This window comes from Podarcis muralis, chromosome 13 (genome assembly GCF_964188315.1).
Source record: "Podarcis muralis chromosome 13, rPodMur119.hap1.1, whole genome shotgun sequence".
In the NCBI taxonomy this organism is placed as follows: domain Eukaryota; kingdom Metazoa; phylum Chordata; class Lepidosauria; order Squamata; family Lacertidae; genus Podarcis; species Podarcis muralis.
The window spans coordinates 5143042-5164965 of record NC_135667.1 but is presented as its reverse complement, the minus strand read 5'-3'; the positions used below and the strand labels follow the sequence as shown (position 1 = coordinate 5164965).

At 51.7% G+C, this 21924-nt stretch overlaps 2 protein-coding genes across 7 annotated transcripts in view; one reads left to right on the top strand and one right to left on the bottom strand.

The window, feature by feature from the left end:
* The window catches only part of CNTROB (centrobin, centriole duplication and spindle assembly protein), a 35927-nt gene extending 33590 nt beyond the window's left edge, over positions 1 to 2337 (bottom strand). For all 4 annotated transcript variants that reach the window (XM_077916849.1, XM_077916850.1, XM_077916851.1 and 1 more), the window contains exons 1-3: positions 2213 to 2337; positions 440 to 1029; positions 264 to 357 (exon numbers count right to left, since the gene is read on the bottom strand). In XM_077916849.1, coding sequence (XP_077772975.1) covers positions 264 to 357; positions 440 to 781 — 436 coding nt within the window. In that variant the 5' untranslated portion in view covers positions 782 to 1029; positions 2213 to 2337. The remainder of the gene's footprint in view (positions 1 to 263; positions 358 to 439; positions 1030 to 2212) is intronic.
* A 42-nt stretch (positions 2338 to 2379) lies between these two features.
* On the top strand, positions 2380 to 12536 carry TRAPPC1 (trafficking protein particle complex subunit 1). Of its 3 annotated transcripts, XM_028702144.2 has the most exons (6): positions 2380 to 2533; positions 3865 to 3963; positions 8028 to 8098; positions 8984 to 9122; positions 11171 to 11308; positions 11760 to 12536. In XM_028702144.2, the coding sequence occupies exons 2-5, from the start codon at positions 3865 to 3867 to the stop codon at positions 11297 to 11299; spliced, it is 438 nt and encodes a 145-aa protein (XP_028557977.2). In that variant the 5' UTR covers positions 2380 to 2533; the 3' UTR covers positions 11300 to 11308; positions 11760 to 12536. The 3 variants fall into 3 exon arrangements, with proteins under 3 accessions (XP_028557977.2, XP_028557976.2, XP_077772979.1); XM_028702143.2 differs by having other exon boundaries at positions 11171 to 12536; XM_077916853.1 differs by lacking the exon at positions 2380 to 2533 and adding an exon at positions 2729 to 2838 and having other exon boundaries at positions 11171 to 12536.
* The last annotated feature ends 9388 nt before the right edge of the window (positions 12537 to 21924 follow it).

Sequence of the window (21924 nt, the reverse complement as noted above, 5' to 3'; positions counted from 1 at the left end):
TGAAGCTGAGACTCCAATACTTCTCACCTCGTGAGAAGAGAAGACTCCCTGGAAAAGACCCTGATGTTGGGAAAGATGGAGGGCCCAAGGAGAAGGGGACGGCAGAGGACGAGATGGTGGGACAGTGTTCTCAAAGCTACCAGCATGAGTTTGACCAAACTGCGGGAGGCAGTGGAAGACAGGAGGGCCTGGCGTGCTCTGGTCCATGGGGTCACAAAGAGTCGGACATGACTAAACGACAACAAAAATTTTGGTACTCTCACCATGAGCAGCATCCCTGGACCCACGGAGCATGCCTTGCAGATGGCAGCGCACGTTCTCCATCTCAGAGATGTGGCGGGACTCGACGGCAGGTCCCTGCAGGAGAGAATGAAAGAGGCCTGGGTATTTTATCCTGCGTCTCCAGCCTCTCCCCAGCCACATGACCTCTCCTCCTCACCTTCCTGTAGGTGCTGGCCTCCACGCTGGTCGAGAGTCGGTGGCTGAGCTCCTCCGCCAGAGTGTCCAGATCTACTTCCGGGGCCTCCGCTTCCCTGGAGAGGCCCAAGCTGTGCTGATTCTCCAGGTGGGAGCGGGCCTGAGCCTCTGCCTGCCGGCTCTGGTGCAGCGAGGCATAGAGCTGCGCCGTCACCTGGGAGGTATAGGGGGTGCCCGCCTGAGAGGAAGGGACCTTTTGCCCTGGGGTGGCAGGAGCCGAGGGTGGCAGCAGCTCCATGTCGCTCAGAAGATCCTCGCTGTGGATGGAGGAGCTCAAAGTCCTGCAGGCACTCTTGTCGGCCATGGGTACAGTTGGAGGTGGTGGTTCCAAAGCCTTTGCCCAAGCCGGGCAGGCTGCAGGAGTTCTGTGCTCAGAAGCCCAGAGTCTTTGTCATAATGCGGAGTGTCCCGTGACAACAGGACTCCGAGAGATGGAAGGTGCTTTCAGACATGCTGGACCATCCAGAGTGCCGGCAAGGAGATGCTGGAAGGAGAGGCCTCGCCTGGGGCTGCAGGAACAGGACTGGGCAGGTGGTGCTCTCAGTTGATGCCCTGAAGAGAAAACATGCCGTTAGGGGCATAGAATGAGCTTACAGAAGGACAACGGGAAGAACACAGGTGACATCAGGAGTCGGATCCCAGCTGAAGAAAAGCCCTGCCCTGCGCCACTGCTAGCCTTTGCCCTGTATGGTGGCGTTAGTCCCCATTTCCTGGTGGGCACAGGGACGCGGGTGGCGCTGTGGGTAAATGCCTCAGCGCCTAGGGCTTGCCGATCGAAAGGTCGGCGGTTCGAATCCCCGCGGCGGGGTGCGCTCCCGTTGCTCGGTCCCAGCGCCTGCCAACCTAGCAGTTCGAAAGCACCCCTGGGTGCAAGTAGATAAATAGGGACCGCTTACTGGCGGGAAGGTAAACGGCGTTTCCGTGTGCTGCGCTGGTGCTGGCTCGCCAGAGCAGCTTCGTCACGCTGGCCACGTGACCCGGAAGTGTCTCCGGACAGCGCTGGCCCCCGGCCTCTTGAGTGAGATGGGAGCACAACCCTAGAGTCTGTCAAGACTGGCCCGTATGGGCAGGGGTACCTTTACCTTTTACCTGGTGGGCACATGGCAAGAGTTCAACTCCTACTTGGTTTAAGCTCTATGGATCCAGGGAACCTGGGTGGGTCTCTCCCCCCACCCAGGCTGCTGGACTATAAGTCCCATCAGCCACAGCCAGTGCCCAGGGGCAATGGGATCTGTAGTCCAGCAACATCTGGAGGGTCCTGCTCCACCAGCCCCCCACTCCTGCCCTAGAGGGATCCCTCTTCTTGCCCCTTAAAGCTCCCCACTCACTTTCTGAAAACTGAAAACAACCCCAAGCATGCCTCCCCCCACATCACACACTCTCTTCCCCTTTAAGCGCCCCCACCTCAGTTTTAATGGCAGGCCCCCTCCTAAAATTCCCACCCCCAAATCCCCCTGGAGCTCCACCCACAATGCTCTGGCCCCGCCCACACCTGCCCCCCCGCCTCGCACCTGCCACAGGCCCCGCCCACACTGCGCTCCCCTCCCCCAAAAAACGTTGAGGTAAATCCTAATTCTCTCTCTCTTTCTCACACACACACACCCCCGCGGACCCGGTTCTTTCCCGCCTTTTTAAACGCCCTCGCGCCCCTTCCGTCCCGCGCTCGCCCACCTCTAGGCCGCGCCGCCCGCCCTCAAAAATAGCACACACAAAAAAATACAAAACCCAAACCAACCAACGCTTGGTTTTCATTTGGCTTAGGCCAACGCAACTCCTGGCAACCACCTTGGCAGGGAGGGCGGGGAGGCCGCCGCCGCCATTTTGCTTGAGGGCAAGAGCGCGCCGGGCGGGGGGCGGGGAAAGAGAAAAGCGCGCGTGCGCGAGCCGCCGAACGAGACGCGGGCGGGCGGAAGCGCGGTGACAAGAGCACGCGCCGAGCGGTGGACCAATCAGCGCGCGCGCATGCCCTACCGCGCTCTCTCGCGCTCTCTCCTCCCGGAAGTATAAGAGGATTCGGAAGCTGCCGGGCAGGGAGGGGGTTGCCATAGAGACGAAGGTGAGACTCCGGTATTGAGGGATGGGGGCGGGGGCTGTAGGCCCCGGAGGGTCTTCAATACGGGGAGCCCGCTGAGGGGCCAAAACGGCGACCATCCTTCCTGATGGGAATCGGAGGCTGACCCCGGCAATGTCCCCGCTGCCCACCCACCCCCTCTCCGTCCCCACAGTGAGCGGTGAGGGGAGCAGGGCGCGTTTAACTTCCCCACTTTCGAATTCCAAAAGTGAGGGGTGCTAAACAGATGTAACATGACTTGGGAATCCAAAAGAGATTTTGGTTAAAGTGACACAATTTAGTTTTGCTGGGTAAGTAAAAAGTGTGTAATATTGCATAGAAATCATTCAAAATGATTGCCAAACACTTACATTGTTATTGTTATTTAGCATTGCCTAACATTTTCAGAAGGTTGAAAATTAAAATTAATGCTTTCTGAAAGCAGTTTATGTGCTTCTTCCATCAAACATGAAAACACTCTGGCTCATGCCAGCGAGCCCAGCTTCACCCAGGGCAGTGGAGGTGGAGGGGACTTTCAACCTACCTCTGCCCAGGCAGCAACCCAAAGATGTGGGCTGGATCCCCCCCCACACACACACTGCCTTGTACCCCCCCCCCAATTGTTTTCATAGGTTTGTTAGTAATGGTGAATGGGTGCCAATTGCAAGTAAATACAGTGGTGCCTCGCAAGACGAAAATAATCCGTTCCGCGAGTCTCTTCGTCTAGCGGTTTTTTCATCTTGCGAAGCAACCCGCTTAGCAGATTAGCGCTATTAGCGGCTTAGCGGCTAAAAGGCTATTAGCGGCTTAGAAAAAGGGGGGGGAGCGAAAAAAATCGCAAGGCTCGCAAGACGATTCCGTCTTGCGAAGCAAGCCCATAGGGAAAATCGTCTTGCGAAGCAACTCAAAAACGGAAAACCCTTTCGTCTAGCGGGTTTTTCGTCTTGCGGGGCACCACTGTATTAGGTAAGCCTTGGCCGATTCAAATGTTTACTAAATACAAGAAAAATAAACATTCACAGATCACTCTCCAGGGCATCAGAAAATTTTCTGGGGCAAACAGTTTTTTCTAGACACACGTATTAGCCTGTACAACTAACCCTAAATTGCCTAGGAAATTTTCTGGGAAGCCAACATTGCTGGCACCACTCCTGCCAAGAGCCACGTCTCTCTTTTTGGTGCCCCAAAAGGAGGTCATGGGTGGGGGGGATGCCTTGTGGGGACACACACCTTTCCTGACCCCACTAAATGCCTCCACAAGCAATTGGACCTGGTGATGGGTGGGATCTCTGTATCCATGCCAGGTGTGCATGATGGATTCCCCGCTTTCCTTGCAGATGACGGTGCATAATTTGTACATATTTGACCGCAATGGAATCTGCCTGCACTATAGTGAGTGGAACCGGAAGAAGCAAGCTGGCATCTCTAAAGACGAGGTGAGACTTTAGGCTTGAGATATGGATGCCAAGGCTTAAGCCTGCTAAGGACATAGTGTTATAAGAATTTTAAGGTCTCAAATATGGAGTAAATATTCATAAATGCACACATATCTAAATATACGATATGTCTGAAATAGTATCAGAGAGCAATCCTGAAGCCATTTTGACTCTCCCAGTGGCCTCAAATATTCCTCTGCAGTAAGGGAGGCAAATGGGGAAAGTCTTTTTGCTTGCAAATCCTGACTTTGAATAGGTGTATGAATAGGGTGATCCAGCGACCTGGATTCAGGAACTAAAGTATTAACCATTACAAAAGAATAACCAGTCTTCCACTGCAGTCAATGACCATTATCAGGTATCCTGGCAGGCAGGATTTCTGCTGTAGACCGCCTCCTCCTGTGATGTATGCATGATGTTTTGGGTGGTCTTGGGCTACAGGGTGGGCAATTTCAATAGTCTATATAAGGGCTTGCACACCATTGTTCAGGGTTCTCCTCCCTCCTGCATGTGGTGAGTGGGGACCCTGTTGCAACAGTTCCTTGAATAAAGATCAGGCTTACTAGCCGCTTTGCTTCTCAATATACTCTGGTTGGCCTCTGTTTTTTTCTCCTACCGATAGGGAACTCACTTAAGGACTCTATATGGGCTCCGTAATACCCCATAAGGGAAAGGGAGCAATTTTTTACTTATAACTATAGGAAGAGCCCTGCTGGATCAGGCCAGTGACCTATCCTGTTCTCACAATGGCCAATCAGATGTTTCAGTGGGAAACTCACAAACAGGATTCAAGCACAAGATCCCTCTCCCCTCCTGCTGCTTCCAGCAAATGGTATTCAGAAGCATTGCTGCCTCTGACCATGGAGGCAGACAATAGGCATCATGGCTAGAGTCAGTTGATAGCCCTTCTCCTCCAAGAGTTTGTCTAATCCTCTTTTTAAACCATCTGTTGGTTGGTGGCCATCACTGCCTCCTGTGGGAGCGAGTTCCATAGTTTAACTATGCAGTGCACCAGTCTCTTACTGGGATCTTTAAAGCCCTAAACGGCCTCGGTCCTGTATGCCTGAAGGAGCGTCTCCACCCCCATCGTTCAGCCTGGACACCGAGATCCAGCGCCGAGGGCCTTCTGGCGGTTCCCTCATTGCGAGAAGTGAGGTTACAGGGAACCAGACAGAGGGCCTTCTCTGGAGTGGCGCCCGCCCTGTGAAACGCCCTCCCTTCAGATGTGAAGGAAATAAGCAGCTATCTTCTTTCTAAAAGACATCTGAAGGCAGCCCTGTTCAGGGAATTTTTTAATATTTAATGCTGTATTGTTTTAAACGCTTGATTGGGAGCCGCCCAGAGTGGCTGGGGAAACTCAGCCAGATGGGCGGGGTATAAATAATAAATAATAATAATTATTAATATTATTATTATTAATCTCTGCCCACCCACTCTAGATTTGGGCGTGGGGGGGGAGCCTGTTCAGAGGTGAGGGAAACCAAACTGCAGTGTTCTGCAAGTTACTTAGTTTCTACCTCGGTTAATCTTGCGTGGTGCAGAGCCTTGAAATGATGGCTCTGTTCCAAGTGGGCACAACTAAGCTGGCAAGTAATTTTTTTAAAAGTGTGATGCTTAAACTAAGTGAAAGATTAATCAGCAGCTGTGCAGTGATATCCTGACTACCTTTTCTGCCCATTTAAAACCACCACCAGCAAACCCACTTTAGCTTCCCAGTGCTTCTTCAAACCAGGGATAGGAACAGCTTTGCGCTGGCTGCCTTCCTCCTGCCATTGAAGAGCGAAAGCAGGAGTAAGTACAGTCGTATCTTGGAAGTCGAACGGAATCCATTCCGGAACTTGGTTTGACTTCCAAAACGTTCAGAAACCAAAGCGTGGCTTCTGATTGGCTGCAGGAAGCTCCAGTCCGCTCCGGACGTTCGGCTTTCAAAAATAATTCGAAAACCGGAACACTCACTTTGGGTTTTGATTGTTTGGGAGCCGATTTGTTCGGGAGCCAAGGCATTTGAGATCCAAGGTATGACTGCAGCGATCTCTCCCCTAGCTGGAAAAAGAATAGAAAGCTGCCTTATATCCTGGATCCATGCAGCTCAGTCAAGTCCGAGGCCATTCCTAGGCCCATGTGCTTTGCCCCTGATCAGGACACACAGTTGAAATAGTGTTCCAGTGCCCTCTTCCTTATTTGGAGGAGAGCAGAGCGCTGTGGGTAGGCGCTGTTTTGCCTTGGAGGAACTTCTGCCCCAGGTAAGCCAGCAAAGGGGAATCATTCTTGTGCCACAGAATGACAATACACATTCAGCAGAGGAGAAGGGGGAAATGTGAGGATGTTTTCCTTTTATGCAACATTGCAAGCCTGTTCTAAGACACATTTAGCACTGTGAGCGTGGCAGGGACCCTGAAGTGTAAAGTGTAATTCTTCCATGGAAGGGGATTGTTCAGCAACATCACACTTCTAAGGTAAAGGTAAAGGGGCCCCTGACCATTAGGTCCAGTCGTGACCGACTATGGGCACTCATCTCGCTTTATTGGCCGAGGGAGCTGGCGTACAGCTTCCGGGTCATGTGGCCAGCATGACTAAGCCGCTTCTGGCGAACCAGAGCAGCGCACGGAAACGCTGTTTACCTTCCCGCTGGAGTGGTACCTATTTATCTACTTGCACTGGCGTGCTTTCAAACTGCTAGGTTGGCAGGAGGAGGGAACGAGCAACGGGAGCTCGCCCCGTCGCGGAGATTTGAACCGCCGACCTTCTGATCGGCAAGTCCTAGGCTCTGTGGTTTAACCCACAGCACCACCTGCTGTGCATGGGGCAGGGAGAGGGAAGGGTGTGAGTAAAAAGAAAAGTTCAAAAGCTTCCTAGCTTGAATGATACTATGAGTTTAGCAGCCTTTAGCAGCTGCCACTTTCTAATTTGGGGGATTCCGGTGTTGAAGCTTCCAGGGGAACAGCAAGCTCCATATGGGGAAGTTCTGCTGGTTATGTGACTTTGGGTGATTCACATCAGATAAGACGTTCTGTTTCTTGAAGAGGCGCTCAAGAGGCCAGAGGATTACATTCAGTAACCAACCATTAGAAATTCCCCCTAGTAAAGTTGGTCTTTGTGAAGCAATCATCTCTACAGTACAGTGGTACCTCGGGTTACATACGCTTCAGGTTACAGACTCCGCTAACCCAGAAATAGTGCTTCAGGTTAAGAACTTTGCTTCAGGATGAGAACAGAAATCGTGCTCCGGCGGCGCGGCAGCAGCAGGAGGCCCCATTAGCTAAAGTGGTGCTTCAGGTTAAGAACAGTTTCAGATTAAGTACGGACCTCGGGAACGAATTAAGTACTTAACCCGAGGTACCACTGTATATTCCTAGATTCAGCTTCAGAAGGAATATTTTGTATTTTGGGGTTTTTTAGTGAGTTAGTTTTGGCTATGATGCAAGTCTGCTTTGCACATGTTATGGGTTAACTTTCCTAGGCACTACTGTTGCTGTAACATATCGTACCCTAATGTCTATCAGTTGCATTGATTACAGTGGTGCCTCGCAAGACGAATGCCTCGCAAGACAAAAAACTCGCTAGACGAAAGGGTTTTTTGTTTTTTGAGCTGCTTCGCAAGACGATTTTCCCTATGGGCTTGCTTCGCAAGATGGAAACGTCTTGCAAGTTTGTTTCCTTTTTCTTAACACCGTTAATACAGTTGCGACTTGACTTCGAGGAGCAACTCATAGAACGCGGTGTGGTAGCCTTTTTTGAGGTTTTTAAAGACTTTGGTGATTTTTGAAGCTTTTCCAAAACTTTCCCGACACCGTGCTTCGCAAGACGAAAAAAACCGCAAGACGACAAAACTCGCAGAACGAATTAATTTCGTCTTGCGAGGCACCACTGTATCTCTTAAGGGTCCCGTTGGCTTTGTCTGTGGTTTCTGTGCCATGGATGTCCTTGTACGGTTAGCCACAGGGTGGCGCCAGAGCAGAGCAAATGAGCATGACGGAGTTCTTCATCCTTGCCATGGAATCTCACCCCATTCTCCCTGTGAACACATTCATTTTCTTTCTCTCTCTCTCCCTCCCTCCCTGCAGGAGTTCAAGCTGATGTATGGCATGCTCTTCTCCATCCGCTCCTTCGTTAGCAAGATGAGCCCTGTGGACATGTATCCTTTCTGCTTAAACAGCAGCCTCAAAAGTATCACTCTTGCGGTTTTTTGACAGAGGGAGCCTGACTGAATCCTTTTTCATTCACGTGGAGTGGGGGAACTAGCATTATCTACCATATTTTTCGCTCTATAGGACGCACTTTCCCCCCTCCAAAAACTAAGGGGAAATGTGTGTGCATCCTATAGAGCGAATGCAGGCTGCGTGGCTAAGTCCAAAGCTGCGCAGCGCTCCGTCTCGCTGTTCTAGCTTGGGGTTAGCTGCGCAAAGCCTCCGGAGGGCAGCGGGGTGCCTTCATCCCGCTGCCCTGCGGAGGCTACAAAGGCTGTCCCTGCAGACAGAATGGTGCGGAGCACTCCGTCTCACTGTTCTAGCTTGCGGATGGCTGCGCAAAGCCTTCACCCCGCTACGCTGCAGAGGCTACGAAGGCTGTATGAAGGTGGGGGGAAGGCTGCAATGCTTCCCCCCACCACCAGCCCCACAAGCTCAGAGGGCAGCGGGAAGGTGGCGCGCCGCCTCTGCGCTGCTCCCCGACCTGGTTTGGAGGCTGGCGGTGGGGGAAAGCAGTGCTTCCCCCCCCCCCCCGCCAGCCCCAAAGAGCAGGTCGAAAGGAACCCAAAGCCTCCGGAGCCCAGCGGGAGCTCCAGCTGAGCTCCAGAGGCTTCGGGTGAACGCACCTTGAACGCACCTTGTTTTAGAGGGGGAGAACAAGAAAAAAAATGTCCCCCCCCCCCCGTTCTCCCCCTCCTATGGTCCGGTGCGTCCTATAGAGCGAAAAATACGGTCCTTAAGGAGTAAAACTTGTTTGGGAGGGAGGGGGCTTAGCCTGCTGCCTTTGCCTGGCGTCTCCTTCCTCCAGTTCTCCTTAATTCCTTGCACCCCAGGAAAGACGGCTTCCTCGCCTTCCAGACCAGCAAGTACAAGCTTCACTACTATGAGACGCCCACGGGACTCAAGGTGGTGATGAACACAGACTTAGGGGTGGGCAACATCCGAGATATCCTGCATCAGATCTACAGCTATGTGAGTCGGAATTGGGGGGGGGGTGCCACCTCCTCCCCTGCTCCCCATCCCATGATAATCCCTAGGATGGCTCTCCTGTGTACAGATACCCTCCAAACGACTCTGCAGTGAAGGAAGAGGAGTATTCACATGGCACCCGCTGCCACCGCCGCTCATTTGCTAAATGGTTCTGCGTAAACACCAAAGCTATGTTCGCATAAGCAAAGGCATAATAATAATTTATTATTTATACCCCACCCATCTGGCTGGGTCCCCCCAGCCACTCTGGGCGACAAAACACTAAAATACAATAACCTATTAAACATTAAAAGCTTCCCTAAACAGGGCTGCCTTTAGATGTCTTCTAAAAGTTTGGTAGTTATTTTTCTCTTTGACATCTGGTGGGAGGGCGTTCCACAGGGCGGGCGCCACTACCAAGAAGGCCCCCTGCCTGGTTCCCTGTAACTTGGCTTCTCGCAGCGAGGGAATCGCCAGAAGGTCCTTGGTGCTGGACCTAAGTGTCCGGGCTGGACGATGGAGGTGGAGACACTCCTTCAGGTATACTGAACCGAGGCCGTAGCAAGCGCAGGTCCTAGAGGGGTTATTCCCCCAGCCGCCTCCAATCTGGCGCCTTCCAGACGTTGTCCTGCAATGCCCACCATCACTTTCACTGACCCTCGGTTGCGCTGGTTGGGGTTGATGGAGGCTGGGAGTCCAGCAACAGCTGGAGGCCACCGGGAGGGTGTGTCCTACAGCAGCCGTCCTCAACCGTGGGTCTCTAGATGCTGTTGGACTACAACTCCCATCATACCTGAAGCAGGGCCAGGTATGATGGGACTTCTAGTCCAAGAATGTCTGAGGACCCAGGCTGGGAAAGCTGATTATTGTGTACGGTGGAGATATTAGCGGGGAGAGGGATATGCCTCTGGTTTCTAAAGAGGGTCTGATTTGGCCCCCACCAGCCTGTTGCCTTCCTGATATTTGGGGCTGCAACTCCCACCCCCCAGTTCAAACTGCCTGGAGGGCGCCAGGCTGGGGAAGGGTGAGCTAAGGTTTTGTTATGTTTTCAGGCCTTTGGTTAATAGCACTAGAAGTTAACCATGGGTAATTTCTGTTAACTATGGGCATGTTATCAGAATGGCGGGGGGGGGGGGCAGGGAGTGGTTTATGTACAGTCATACCTTGGATCTCAAACACCTTGGCTCCCAAACAATCAAAACCCGGAAGTGAGTGTTCCGGTTTTTGAATGTTCTTTTGCAAGCCGAATTCCCGACGGGCTTCCGCAGCTTCCGATTGGCTGCAGGAGCTTCCTGCAGCCAATCAGAAGCCGCGCTTTGGTTTCTGAACATTTTGGAATTCGAACGGACTTCTGGAACGGATTCTGTTTGACTTCCAAGATGTGACTGTATAGTGATTATGAATGCAGTATTTAAATTTTGTTATTTTTCCCCAGTACTGAATTTTTTCTGTTGGTGTACTTTTTATATTTTATGGGTAAATTGAGTAAAAAATGAGAGAGAGAGAGAGAGGTAGCAGCAGGTGAAATAGATCAACTGGTCAGGCCAAAGCTCTGTATATTTTTTGTTAAACAGCAGTTACCTGATTTTGAGAGACCACCAGATTAGGGTTTAGGGGTGCAGCCTTTCAGAAAGGAGCCCAGACTCCTGCTTCCTCTGGGCCTTTCATTCATCTCCTCCAGTGCATTTGCCCCCTTCCTTGTCCAGCTGCACTTCACTCCAGCAGTTGCTTTGACTCAGTGGTTGCCAACATGCCAAAACAGACGGGAGTCCTTTATTTCCCACTTCTGTGTTGGCAGCAGGGAGAGTGGTACTCTTAGGGTATCTGCTGCTGTCCTGAGAGAAGTGTGAATGATCCCAAAGTAAGAACGAAACATCAGTCACTGGGGTTAGTCAAAATAGAAATCTCTTTTGGAGCGGCAGGTCTCCCAATGTTTGTTTTTCATTTCCCCTGAAGCTGTTTCAGTTGGGGTCCAGAGGGGAGGAGGGGTATTCTCATCTCACTGACCTCGTGATTCTCCTTTCAACCAGCTTCTTCCCTCTCCTCCCTAGATCTACGTGGAGTATGTGGTCAAAAACCCTCTGTGCAGCTTGAACGAGAACATCCAGAGCGAGCTCTTTCGGAGCAAGCTGGACAGCTTCATCCGTGGGCTGCCCTTCTTCTCAGCTCGGGCAGGCTAAGTGGTGCGGGTGGGTGCTTGCCTTTTCCCGTTCCGTTGCTGTAAATACTACAGTTCCCACGATGCACGTGGAGTAGTGTCTGGCAGCGAGCTTGGCACTTTCTTCTGGGTGTGCCATCGTCAGAACAACAGTCATTCCCTGCACCTCAACCATAACGGACTTGTGGCCCAAACCAGAACTCTGAGCTTGGATACCTTTTGGACAGTGGCTTTCTCCGCAGTGCTTTCCTCCGTTCCCTCCACCGCCCCTTGACCCACGGCTCCACCTTTTGTCCCATTGCGTATTCCCCTTTGGTTGGGACCCCAAGAGCCCCTCTTCCTTCCCCTCCTGACCATGGCACACAGTCCTTTGCCAGCCCAGGCCTCTTCCTTTCTATTTATAGAGCTTTGCCTCATCCCTTTCTTCCCCCTCTGCCCCCCAAACTCCTATTTATAGCCAGTCTCTTCTCTTGCCTTTCCAGTCCAGTGCTCTCCCAGCCTGGGCATGACATCAAGTGCCCCGGGGCTAGGGGGGGTGCTGCTTGGACGCAGCGGAAGATGCAGCGGCACGTCCTTCCCAAACGCATCTCGCGAAAAGACGGGCCAGCAATCCAGCTTCACGTTTCCGCCACCAGGAAAGGTCGGCGAGCATCACAGGTCGAGAAGAGAGCTGTACGTTTCTTTTTTGCTGGATCCACCTTTCGTGAATTAAACAAAATGAGATCAGAAGTTGCTTTGATCACCCTTGGCCCACCCTAGGACTCTCTGGGCGTTGCTGGTTAACTCTGTTGCCATTGCCCCCCAGACTGTGTTATGTTTGCAATGGCTACTGGGCCACCTCCACAAAAACCCCTATGTCAAGATGAGAGTCTCAGCTTCTTGGTCGCCCTGCAAACCAGACGCCGAAGGCCAGCGAGGCAGCAGCTCTTCTTCAAATTGGACTAACCGGCTCGTTAAATCGTCGGTCTCAAGTTCTTGCGTCACACGGGGCTTTTTACCTCCTCGGGCTTCGATGTTCAGAGAAGGGAAGCAAAGCGAAAGCATCAGCAGATACACCTCCAGGCCAGAAATTAAGTGCCTGGGTTAACCACCGTCTCGCTTTCCCCCACCCCCCTTGAAAGGCCACGGCCAGTTGCGCCCTTCCCTTACTCGCTGTGGTTGATTCTGAACGTTTTAAGCTCTGGGAGTTCTGTGTGTGATTCAAGCTTGTTTCCCGCTTCTTTAAACGCGAGCTGATTAAAAAAATTATGTCTCTTGTTCTCTCTTGTCATGATCGATGTTGCATGCTTTGAAAGGTTTCATATTGCCGTGCTGGTGATCTCGGTCCATTAAATGGTATAAAACCTTAGCCTGGAGATGCATCCAATTAAATGCCCCTCAAGGTCACTTGGTGGGTGGCTTGGACTTGCATTCAAGGGCTGGCGAAATGGCATTGTTGAAGCATGACATAAGAAGCTGCTGCTGGATCAGACCAGTGGCCCATCTAGTCCGGCCACCCAGATGTCAGTGGGAAACCCACAGGCAAGAGCCCTCTCCCCTCCTGTGGCACCCTGCGGCTGGCATTCAGGAGCATAACCCATGACAGTGGGCTAGGTGCTCCAGTGGCCTGATCCAGCAGTCTCTTCTTATGATAACCTCTCTCATGCCCTGGTGCCCTCCCTCCCAAAGAGGAGGCTTATTTATATTTCTTTAGAATACTTACACCCTGCTCTTCTAAGCGGCTTACAAAAGATTGTCAAAACAAGATGACCCTTGAATCTTGTAAAGGTAAAGGGACCCCTGACCGTAAGGTCCAGCCATGGGCGACTCTGGGGTTGCGGCGCTCATCTCGCTTTATTGGCCAAGGGAGCTGGCATACAGCTTCCGGGTCTTGAGGCCAGCATGACAAAGCCGCTTCTGCCGAACTAGAGCAGCGCACGGAAACGCCGTTTACCTTCCCGCTGGAGCGGTACCTATTTATCTACTTGCACTTTGACATGCTTTGGAACTGCTAGGTTGGCAGGAGCAGGGACCGAGCAATGGGAGCTCACCCCGTCACGAGGATTCGAACCGCTGACCTTCTGATCGGCAAGCCCTAGGCTCTGTGGTTTAACCCACAGCGCCACCTGTGTCCCTTGAATCTAGTACAGGCACATAAATCACAAAGGTGTCCTATGGGGACCAGGATTGTGCACATTTGCTGTGCACATGCAGACGGTTATGGGTGTCCCCTGGTGTCCCAGCTCGCACCCAGGACCGCTGAATGCCGGAAGTGTCTCAGCAAAGAAACGAGGGCAGGTCAGCTGCCAGGTATCTCCTGCCGCCAAAAGGCAGAGCAGAGCGCCCATCCTCCCTGCTGGGCTTTAGTGTCTGGCGGGGATTATCTTCGCTTAATCCCTCAGGACAACAAGGACAAGCAGGTAGCGAGGAGAGGGGAGCGGCATGTCTGAGAATCGAAAAACGCTGGCTGGATTCAGCCCTGTATTCTATAGAGCCGGGCCCAAGTTTTCCTCCTCCTCCTCCTCCTGAGAATGCCATCTCCTGGAACAGCTGACCCCATCTTCCTTTTTCAAATGAGCCTGCCTAAAATAAAACCTTGAAGTCACAATGGAAGTCCTGCTCTAAGTGAAGTCTTAAATCTCCCTGCTTTCAGAGCCCAGAAGACTACACCTCCAGGATCCTTCTCGTCAGGTTGCATGCCCCAAGACAGGACTAGCAAGCATGATTGATGACCCTCCAAGCATCAGGGTGCCCCTGGTTTGATCCTAGTTTATAAAGGTAACAACTCAGGATCTCGGCAGCGCCCCCTGGGTTATCGCCAGTGGCTCCCATTTATCCTCAGTGGCCTGAGCATAGAAACCTGGTGGTGCCTGTTCAGATAACCACAGTATTTTATTTTTAAACGTAATAAGATGTCTTTCACCACCCTTCCCCAACCTGGTACCCTTCAGATATTTTGGATTACAACTCCCATAATCCCCAACAGAATACAGCAGTGCTGATGGGAGTTGCTGTCAAAAATATCTTTAAGGTGCTGCGTTGTGAAGGCAGAAGGAAGGCTGTCTCAAGTCTGTCTCTTGGCAGAACTTTCTGCTGCCATTGAATGTCTGGACAGGTCCTTTGACTCACCCTGTTATTTTCACAGAAATGCCCACAGCCCATTGCGAAGGATTTATTCAGATAACCTCCACATGTTGTCTCAGTTTAGAAGTTGTAGTTGAGGTTGTTTTGCGGTTGGGGCTGGGGGGAGGGGAGGATGTAGCAAGGAGGACAAAAGGCATCGGTTTCCATATTCGTTGCATTTCTGCAGCCGTTCACCTTCTGCCCAAAAACTGCATTAACGTGTCTCACTGTTGCAAAATCATGTAATTTAGGTAATTCACACAATTACGTGCTGAACATTGTCATCAGAGTATTCCACCCCATTCACATCACTGCAAACGGGGACATGACAGCATATTGTTTGCAGACTGGATTGGTTTCTGTTTGGGACGTGGGGGCGAATCAGAGAATTTCCACTCCCGTTTCTGTTTTCGTCTAAATTTCCCCAACATCCCTAGGAAGGAGGAAGTCATCCTTTCTGTAAAGGTAAAGGACCCCTGACCATTAGGTCCAGTCGTTACCAACTCTGGGGTTGCGGCGCTCATCTCGCTTTATTGGCCGAGGGAGCCGGCGTACAGCTTCCAGGTCATGTGGCCAGCAGGACTGAGCCGCTTCTGGCGAACCAGAGCAGCGCACGGAAACGGCATTTCCCTTCCCGCTGAAGCGGTACCTATTTATCTACTTGCACTTTGACATGCTTTCGAACTGCTAGGTGGGCAGGAGCAGGGACCGAGCAACGGGAGCTCACCCCGTCGCGGGGATTCGAACCGCCGACCTTCTGATCGGCAAGTCCTAGGCTCTGTGGTTTAACCTACAGCGCCACCCGTGTCCCTTTCTGTACTGCAGAGTTAAACTGGGGAACTCGCTTCCACGGGAGGCAGCGATGGCTGCCAACTCAGATGACTTTCAAAGAGAAATCGGACAAATTCATAGTGAATAAAGCTATCGGCGGCAACCAGCCATGATGGTTATGTTGGGTCTCCACACTTGGGGGCAGTAAATGCTTCTGAATACCAGTTGCTGTGAGCCACAGGAGGAGAGAGGGCTGTTGCGCTCCGTTCCTTCCTTTAGGCTTCCGACTTGGGCATCTGGTTGGCCACTGTGAGATCAGGAAGCTGGACTAAGCGGGCTGTTATCTTAAGGAGGATAAATGCAGGGGTGAATCTGGATTTCCACATTGAGCTGGGGTTTGGCAGCATTTCTTCAGCAGGAGGACTCCACCCGTCGGCCCTTCCTCCTCCTGGGCCCTCCGTGCCACACGCCACTCGCCGATTTGCTCTCTTTTTATCTCCCCACCCGCCTGACACACATACCCATTAGCTTTCTGCTAATCCCAGTGAGCTGACCAGGTGGTGTTAGGCCAGAGGCAGGGTGCTTTGGGTGTGCTGAGAAGCTTTGAATTTTGCACAGTTCCCGAGTTTAATTCCTACAAAGCCCCAAATGGGAACGGCGTTGGTGGGGCCTGCCAGCACTTGGCCCAGCTGGGGTTTAACTCTTGGTAGTGTGTGCAGCTGTAGCGTCTAACTGCTGCCTTTGAGGGCACAGTGAGGACCTGGCAGGTGGGCAAAATTGTCAATTTCGGTTTTTCTCATTTTTCCCATCTGTTTGCAATTCTTTTTTTAAAAAAACCAGCATTTTAGTGGTTTGACTCTCCTAATAACACACATTTTTGTGTGCAGGTTTCCCTAATACAGTGGTACCTCGGGTTACATACGCTTCAGGTTACAGACTCTGCTAACCCAGAAATAGTGCTTCAGGTTAAGAACTTTGCTTCAGGATGAGAACAGAAATCGTGCTCCGGCAGCGTGGCAGCAGCAGGAGGCCCCATTAGCTAAAGTGGTGCTTCAGGTTAAGAACAGTTTCAGGTTAAGTACGGACCTCCGGAACAAATTAAGTACTTAACCTGAGGTACCACTGTATGTGCATATTAAAAGCCATATTTCCCCTTCTATTTATTTTTTCTTTAACATAATGCAACATTGCATGTTTTCATATGCATGCTCTCCCTTGACATGTGTGTTTTTGTACACACTGCTAGACAGGATAAATTGCATTGCAAAATTCGGAGACGTGCAGGTTTGGGAATTTGATTCGCGTATCATTTCAGAAAGTGCAAATTAGACTCAGTTCGCGTTTACAGGCAAATCTACCTGACTTCTTTCCCATCCCGAGTGGAGGCTCCTCAGTGGCTATGAGTACTTTTCCCCAACTCTGGCTGGTTCACCAGCTAGAGCCCCTTTGGGGCAGAGATGACGTAGACACTGTACTCCATGCTCTGATAACTTCCAGACTGGAGCCTAGCAGTGCCCCCTCTGCGTGGGGCTGCGACACAGAAACTCCAGTCGCTCCAAAATGCAGCCGCCAGATTACTGGTGGGGGTTTCCCTGTAGGTCTCATATAACCCCTGTTTTAAAACAGCTCCACTGGTGGCCAGTTCATTTCCAGACGCATTGGAAGGTGCTGGAGGGTTTAAAACCCTAAACAACTCAGGCCCCAAATATCTGAAAGACTGCCTCCTTCCTGAAGACCCGCTTGGGTGCTGAGTTAAGCAGAGTGGACCCTTTTGGTAGTTCCTCATGGACGCGGGTGGCGCTGTGGGTTAAACCACAGAGCCTAGGACTTGCCGATCAGAAAAGTTGGCGGTTCGAATCCCTGCGACGGGGTGAGCTCCCGTTGCTCAGTCCCTGCTCCTGTCAACCTAGCAGTTCATAAGCACGTCAAAGTGCAAGTAGATAAATAGGTATCGCTCTGGTGGGAAGTTAAAGCGTTTCTGTGCGCTGCTCTGGTTCGCCAGAAGCGGCTTTGTCATGCTGGCCACATGACCCGGAAGCTGTACACCTGCTCCCTTGGCCAGTAAAGCGAGATGAGCGGCGCAACCCCGGAGTCGGCCACGACTGGACTTAATGGTCAGGGGTCCCTTTACCTTTACCTGCCCACAGAGGCTCGGGGTGGCAGTCCAGGAAAGTGAAACCCCCTCCCTACAGAGGTGAAACCTGGCACCATCATACAGCTTCTGGCAAATGCTGAAGACATTCAGGGTCCCTTCCCAGTCTTCAGCTCTATGATTCTATGAAACTCTTTCCCCCTGCTTTTGACATTTGACGTGCATGTCTTTAAGACCAACTTCCTTTCTGTAAGTTGTTTTAAACATTTTCATACCACATTTTAATGTTGTAAGCCTTCCTTTACAGTGAAGGGCAGGTAATTAGTAATACAGTGGTACCTCGGGTTACATACGCTTCAGGTTACATACGCTTCAGGTTAGAGACTCGGCTAACCCAGAAATATTACCTCGGGTTAAGAACTTTGCTTCAGGATGAGAACAGAAATTGTGCTCCGGCAGCGGGAGGCCCCATTAGCTACAGCGGTACCTCAGGTTAAGAACGGACCTCCGGAACGAATTAAGTACTTAACCCGAGGTACCACTGTATTCTTTCTTTGTAGCTCTGACTCCTGCACATCGTTTCTCTTCCAGAAAATAAGGTAGTTCCCTCCCCAGGTGCCAATTTCCAACACGGGCGGCTAAAACCGTTTCGTAATGTGAACATAAAGCCTAAATTGGATTTATCATCCCACTTGCTCTCCTGCGTTGATGAAATCTGGCACCTGCGATGCACTTAGCACGGGAGGAGGATGAAAGGTGGGCTTCAAAGTTGTGCCTGGATTCCCTTCCGACGAATTTTGTGCCGTGCTTTCCGTCTTGCTGTGATTCCTTGACCAGCAGGGAAATAACACATCCCAAGGCAAGTGAGCCCTCCTGTTGCTTTCCTGGGCCTACGGCACCTTTCACGGGTCCTGAATTCCTGTTTCCGTGACCAGTGGTTACGTGGCCTTTCTCACTTGGGCGTCCACAAGCAGGAGTGTCGTGAAAAGAAAGAGGGAAGGAGGTGTCCCATCAAGGAAGACACATGGCACACCAGGAGCGTTGCTGCCGCCAGGGCTCCCGCTCTTTGGCATGCCAGAAGCGTGCGAGAGATCTCCCGCTGCAAATTCAACTGGTGGGGAGTCAGAACTACGAGGAAGGAATTAAGAGCGTCAGACGAGACCGTCCCAAACAGGGCGATGGGCTGTTGGGATAGGATATGGCGATTTAGGGGCATAGGGCAAGGAAAAGGGGAGGGTAGCGAGGGGGGGTGTCAGAGGCCATGCTTCACCAGCTGCCACGCCAGCAAATCCCCCACATGCTCCCTCCCCCGTGGGGAGGGAGGGAGGGAAGGGAGTGAGAAGGGAATCTCCGGGCATTAAGCACCGTGGCTCCGGCTAAGCCGCTGTCCTCGGCTCTGGTGCGGCAGGTGCCGCAGGGATCTCCGCCAGGCCTCCCCCAACCCCGGCAGAAGCCCCTCCAGGCATCATGTTTGCCAGCTCTTCGCGGGGAGGCCCGGCGCCCGCGGGCCGGGGGCCCGGGGGTGGGGGCAAGTTCAGCGTGGACGAACTCTACGGGCTGCCCAAGAAGACCAAAGGGGCGCGGGGGGAGAGCGTCCGGCGGCGGAGCCAAGCCAGCCAGGGAGGACAGATGGGGCGAGAGGGGCAGCCCCTGACCCCCGCCCAGGTGCTGGAGGCGGCCAGGTGTTTGATGGAGAGGCGGCGGCTCGAGAGCTACCTGCTGGAGGCCGGCATCAGCGCTGAGGAGCTGGAGAGCACACGCACCGGCATGGTGTACAGGTATGTGGCACTTTGGGGGGGGGGGCAAGCTAGTCAGAGGCTCAGGTGGTGCCTCGTGCCTTTCATGCGCAGCCGTCCTGAACCCCAGCATGTATCAGGGCGATGGTGGCAGCGTTGCTTTTAGTCCTTGCAAAACAAGTTCCCAGTCCTCAAGGAAATGGTGTTTTTTTTCTGTGAATGTGCTCATGGAAAACAGGGAGATGTTTCCAAGGCAATGTTGCTGTTCCTAATCACAGAACTGTAGAATTGGAAGGACCCAAACGGGTCATCTAGTTTGTGTTGTGAACTGCGCTGAGATCTGCGGATGGAGGGTGGTATTCAAATTTAATACGTAATAATAATAATAATGGGGCGTTAGGGTTGTTAGAGGAAGGGTTGAACCTCTGGAGGGGAACATGTCCTGCTCCGTCTGGGATAGCCTGTCCACCTCTGGTCCCCATCTGCACTCACCTCTCACCTGTGGCTCCTGGAAGCTGTCAGCGTGCGACTGCGGCCATACTATGGAACGGCTTCGACTGGCCGGCTAAACCAGGTGAAAGAAGCCGATGAGTCTCAAACCCTCAGGGAGTTAGGGACTTTCTCTGCATGTGAAGGCAGGCTCTGACAGATGGAGAACAAGAGTGAGTCCAGTGGTTAAGAAGGTGGTTTCTGCGCATGCTGTAGAGCATGGGTAGGCAAACTAAGGCCCGGGGGCCGGATCCGGCCCAATCGCCGCCTAAATCCGGCCCGCAGATGGTCCAGGAATCAGCGTGTTTTTACATGAGTAGAATTTGTCCTTTTATTTAAAATGCATCTCTGGGTTATTTGTGGGGCATAGGAATTCGTTCTTTCTGTTTTTTCAAAATTTTGTGGCGATCACACAGGAACCCCCGGACGTTTCACGGTCTGTTGACCCTGTGCCACCACTGCGGTTGCTTTCTTCGCTGCCATCACCCCGTTTCTCACGGGGACACATGGAGTCCAGACAGTTGTTAACATAAACAAATAATCAAGTTTATTTTTAAGCGCAGGAGTAAGCGTATGGTTTCGGTTTATTTTTCTCTTGTCAGTTTCTTAAATCTTAGTTCCTAACAACTTCAAACCACAAGGTCTGAGGGACAGTGGACCGGCCCCCTGCTGAAAAAAATTGCTGACCCCCTGCTGTAGAGGGAAGTGAGGGGCAGATGGGGCTCGTCCACCTGGAAAAGGGAGCCCATATTGGAGAAGGAAAACACTGATCCTTAACCCCCACTGCCTTGCCTTCGGGAGAAGAAACGGCTCAGGAGGAAAAGCTACACAAATCCGGAGTCCCTAAGGCAGTTGGATGGTGCTTTGTACACCTCCTTCCAGCAACTCCAGCAGCCAAGCTGGTGCCAAACGTCTTGCTTTGCTTTGCTTCGGACCCCATCATCGAGGTTGAGATGGGGGTCTTGTCCGGGCAGCCCAGGACCTCCAGACACACCGCCCAGACTGATGCCCAAGGAGGTCACTTCAGAACTACAGTGGTACCTCGGGTTACATACGCTTCCGGTTACATACGCTTCAGGTTACAGACTTCGCTAACCCAGAAATAGTACCTCGAGTTAAGAACTTAGCTTCAGGATGAGAACAGAAATTGTGCTCCAGCGGCGCGGCAGCAGCAGGAGGCCCCATTAGTAATAATAATAATAATAATAATAATAATAATAATAATAATAATTTATTATTTGTACCCCGCCCATCTGGCTGGGTTTCCCCAGCCACTCTGGGCGGCTTCCAACAAAGATGAAAAATACACAAAAATGTCACATATTAAAAACTTCCCTGAACATTAGCTAAAGTGCTTCAGGTTAAGAACAGTTTCAGGTTAAGAACGGACCTCCGGAACGAATTAAGTACTTAACCCGAGGTACCGCTGTACTAATAATCATCAAACCTTTTATTGACATCACATACAAACATCCAAAACAAATCAGTACAGAATTACCACTTCCCTAGTGGCACAAAACATTTGCTAAAAGAAAGGAGGCAGAGAAGTCTATCGTCACATCTCTTGGTCTCCAGGGAGACCAGACGTCGGCAGTGTATTTCGACGACAAAAAACCAAATGGAGATATTTAGCCACTAACTTGGTGAGCTCCTGATCATTCCCCAGTAAGAGAAAATGTATGACCTCTAACTCTGGTTTCCATTTGGGGATGCAGAGTTGATCTAGAAATTGCTGGTGGAGATCAGCATATAGTTTACAATTAAGAACCATATGTATAAGGGTTTCCACCAGGTGGTCTTCACCTGGGCAAGTTCTTTCTCCTCCCACCCTGCCTGAGAACCTTCCCCAAAGGAGGTTGGATGGATTTGAATTAAACCTGGCCAGCGAAAACGCCCTTCTTTCTTGAAGGTTAAGCAGAAATTCAAGGTGATTGTGGTTAGTTTCATGTGCCCAAGAAAGTTGAAAATAAAGAGGGGAGCATGTTTTCGCTGCTGCTACTGTTAGTTCTTGGCACAGAACTGCTAATGCAGAGGTTTGACTTCACCCCCAGAGCTGCACTTCATTGTCTCTCAAGACAGGCAGATGCCAGCAACAATAATAACCCGCTTCAATGCAGGAATCATACCTTATACAGACGGACTACGAGTCCATTTGGCTTGGTATGGTCTGCACAGACTGATGCCCAATTCTATACAACAAAGTGCTTTCCCTAAGCGTGCAGCAGACCTGCCTAGCGCCTCCTGCCCAGGGCATCTGGGTCTCCTCCTTGACACCATTCCTCATGCATCTAGTCCCTGGTGAGGAGAGAGGAGGATGTTGGCTCTTGGATATCCAGAGGCCGCCTTGAAGTGCTTCTTGAAGCCTGGCAGCGCTGACGCCACGCTTTGATTTGCCATCTCTACGTCAAGGGAGCCAGTGTGGTGTAGTGGTTAAGGGCGGTAGTCTCGTAATCTGGT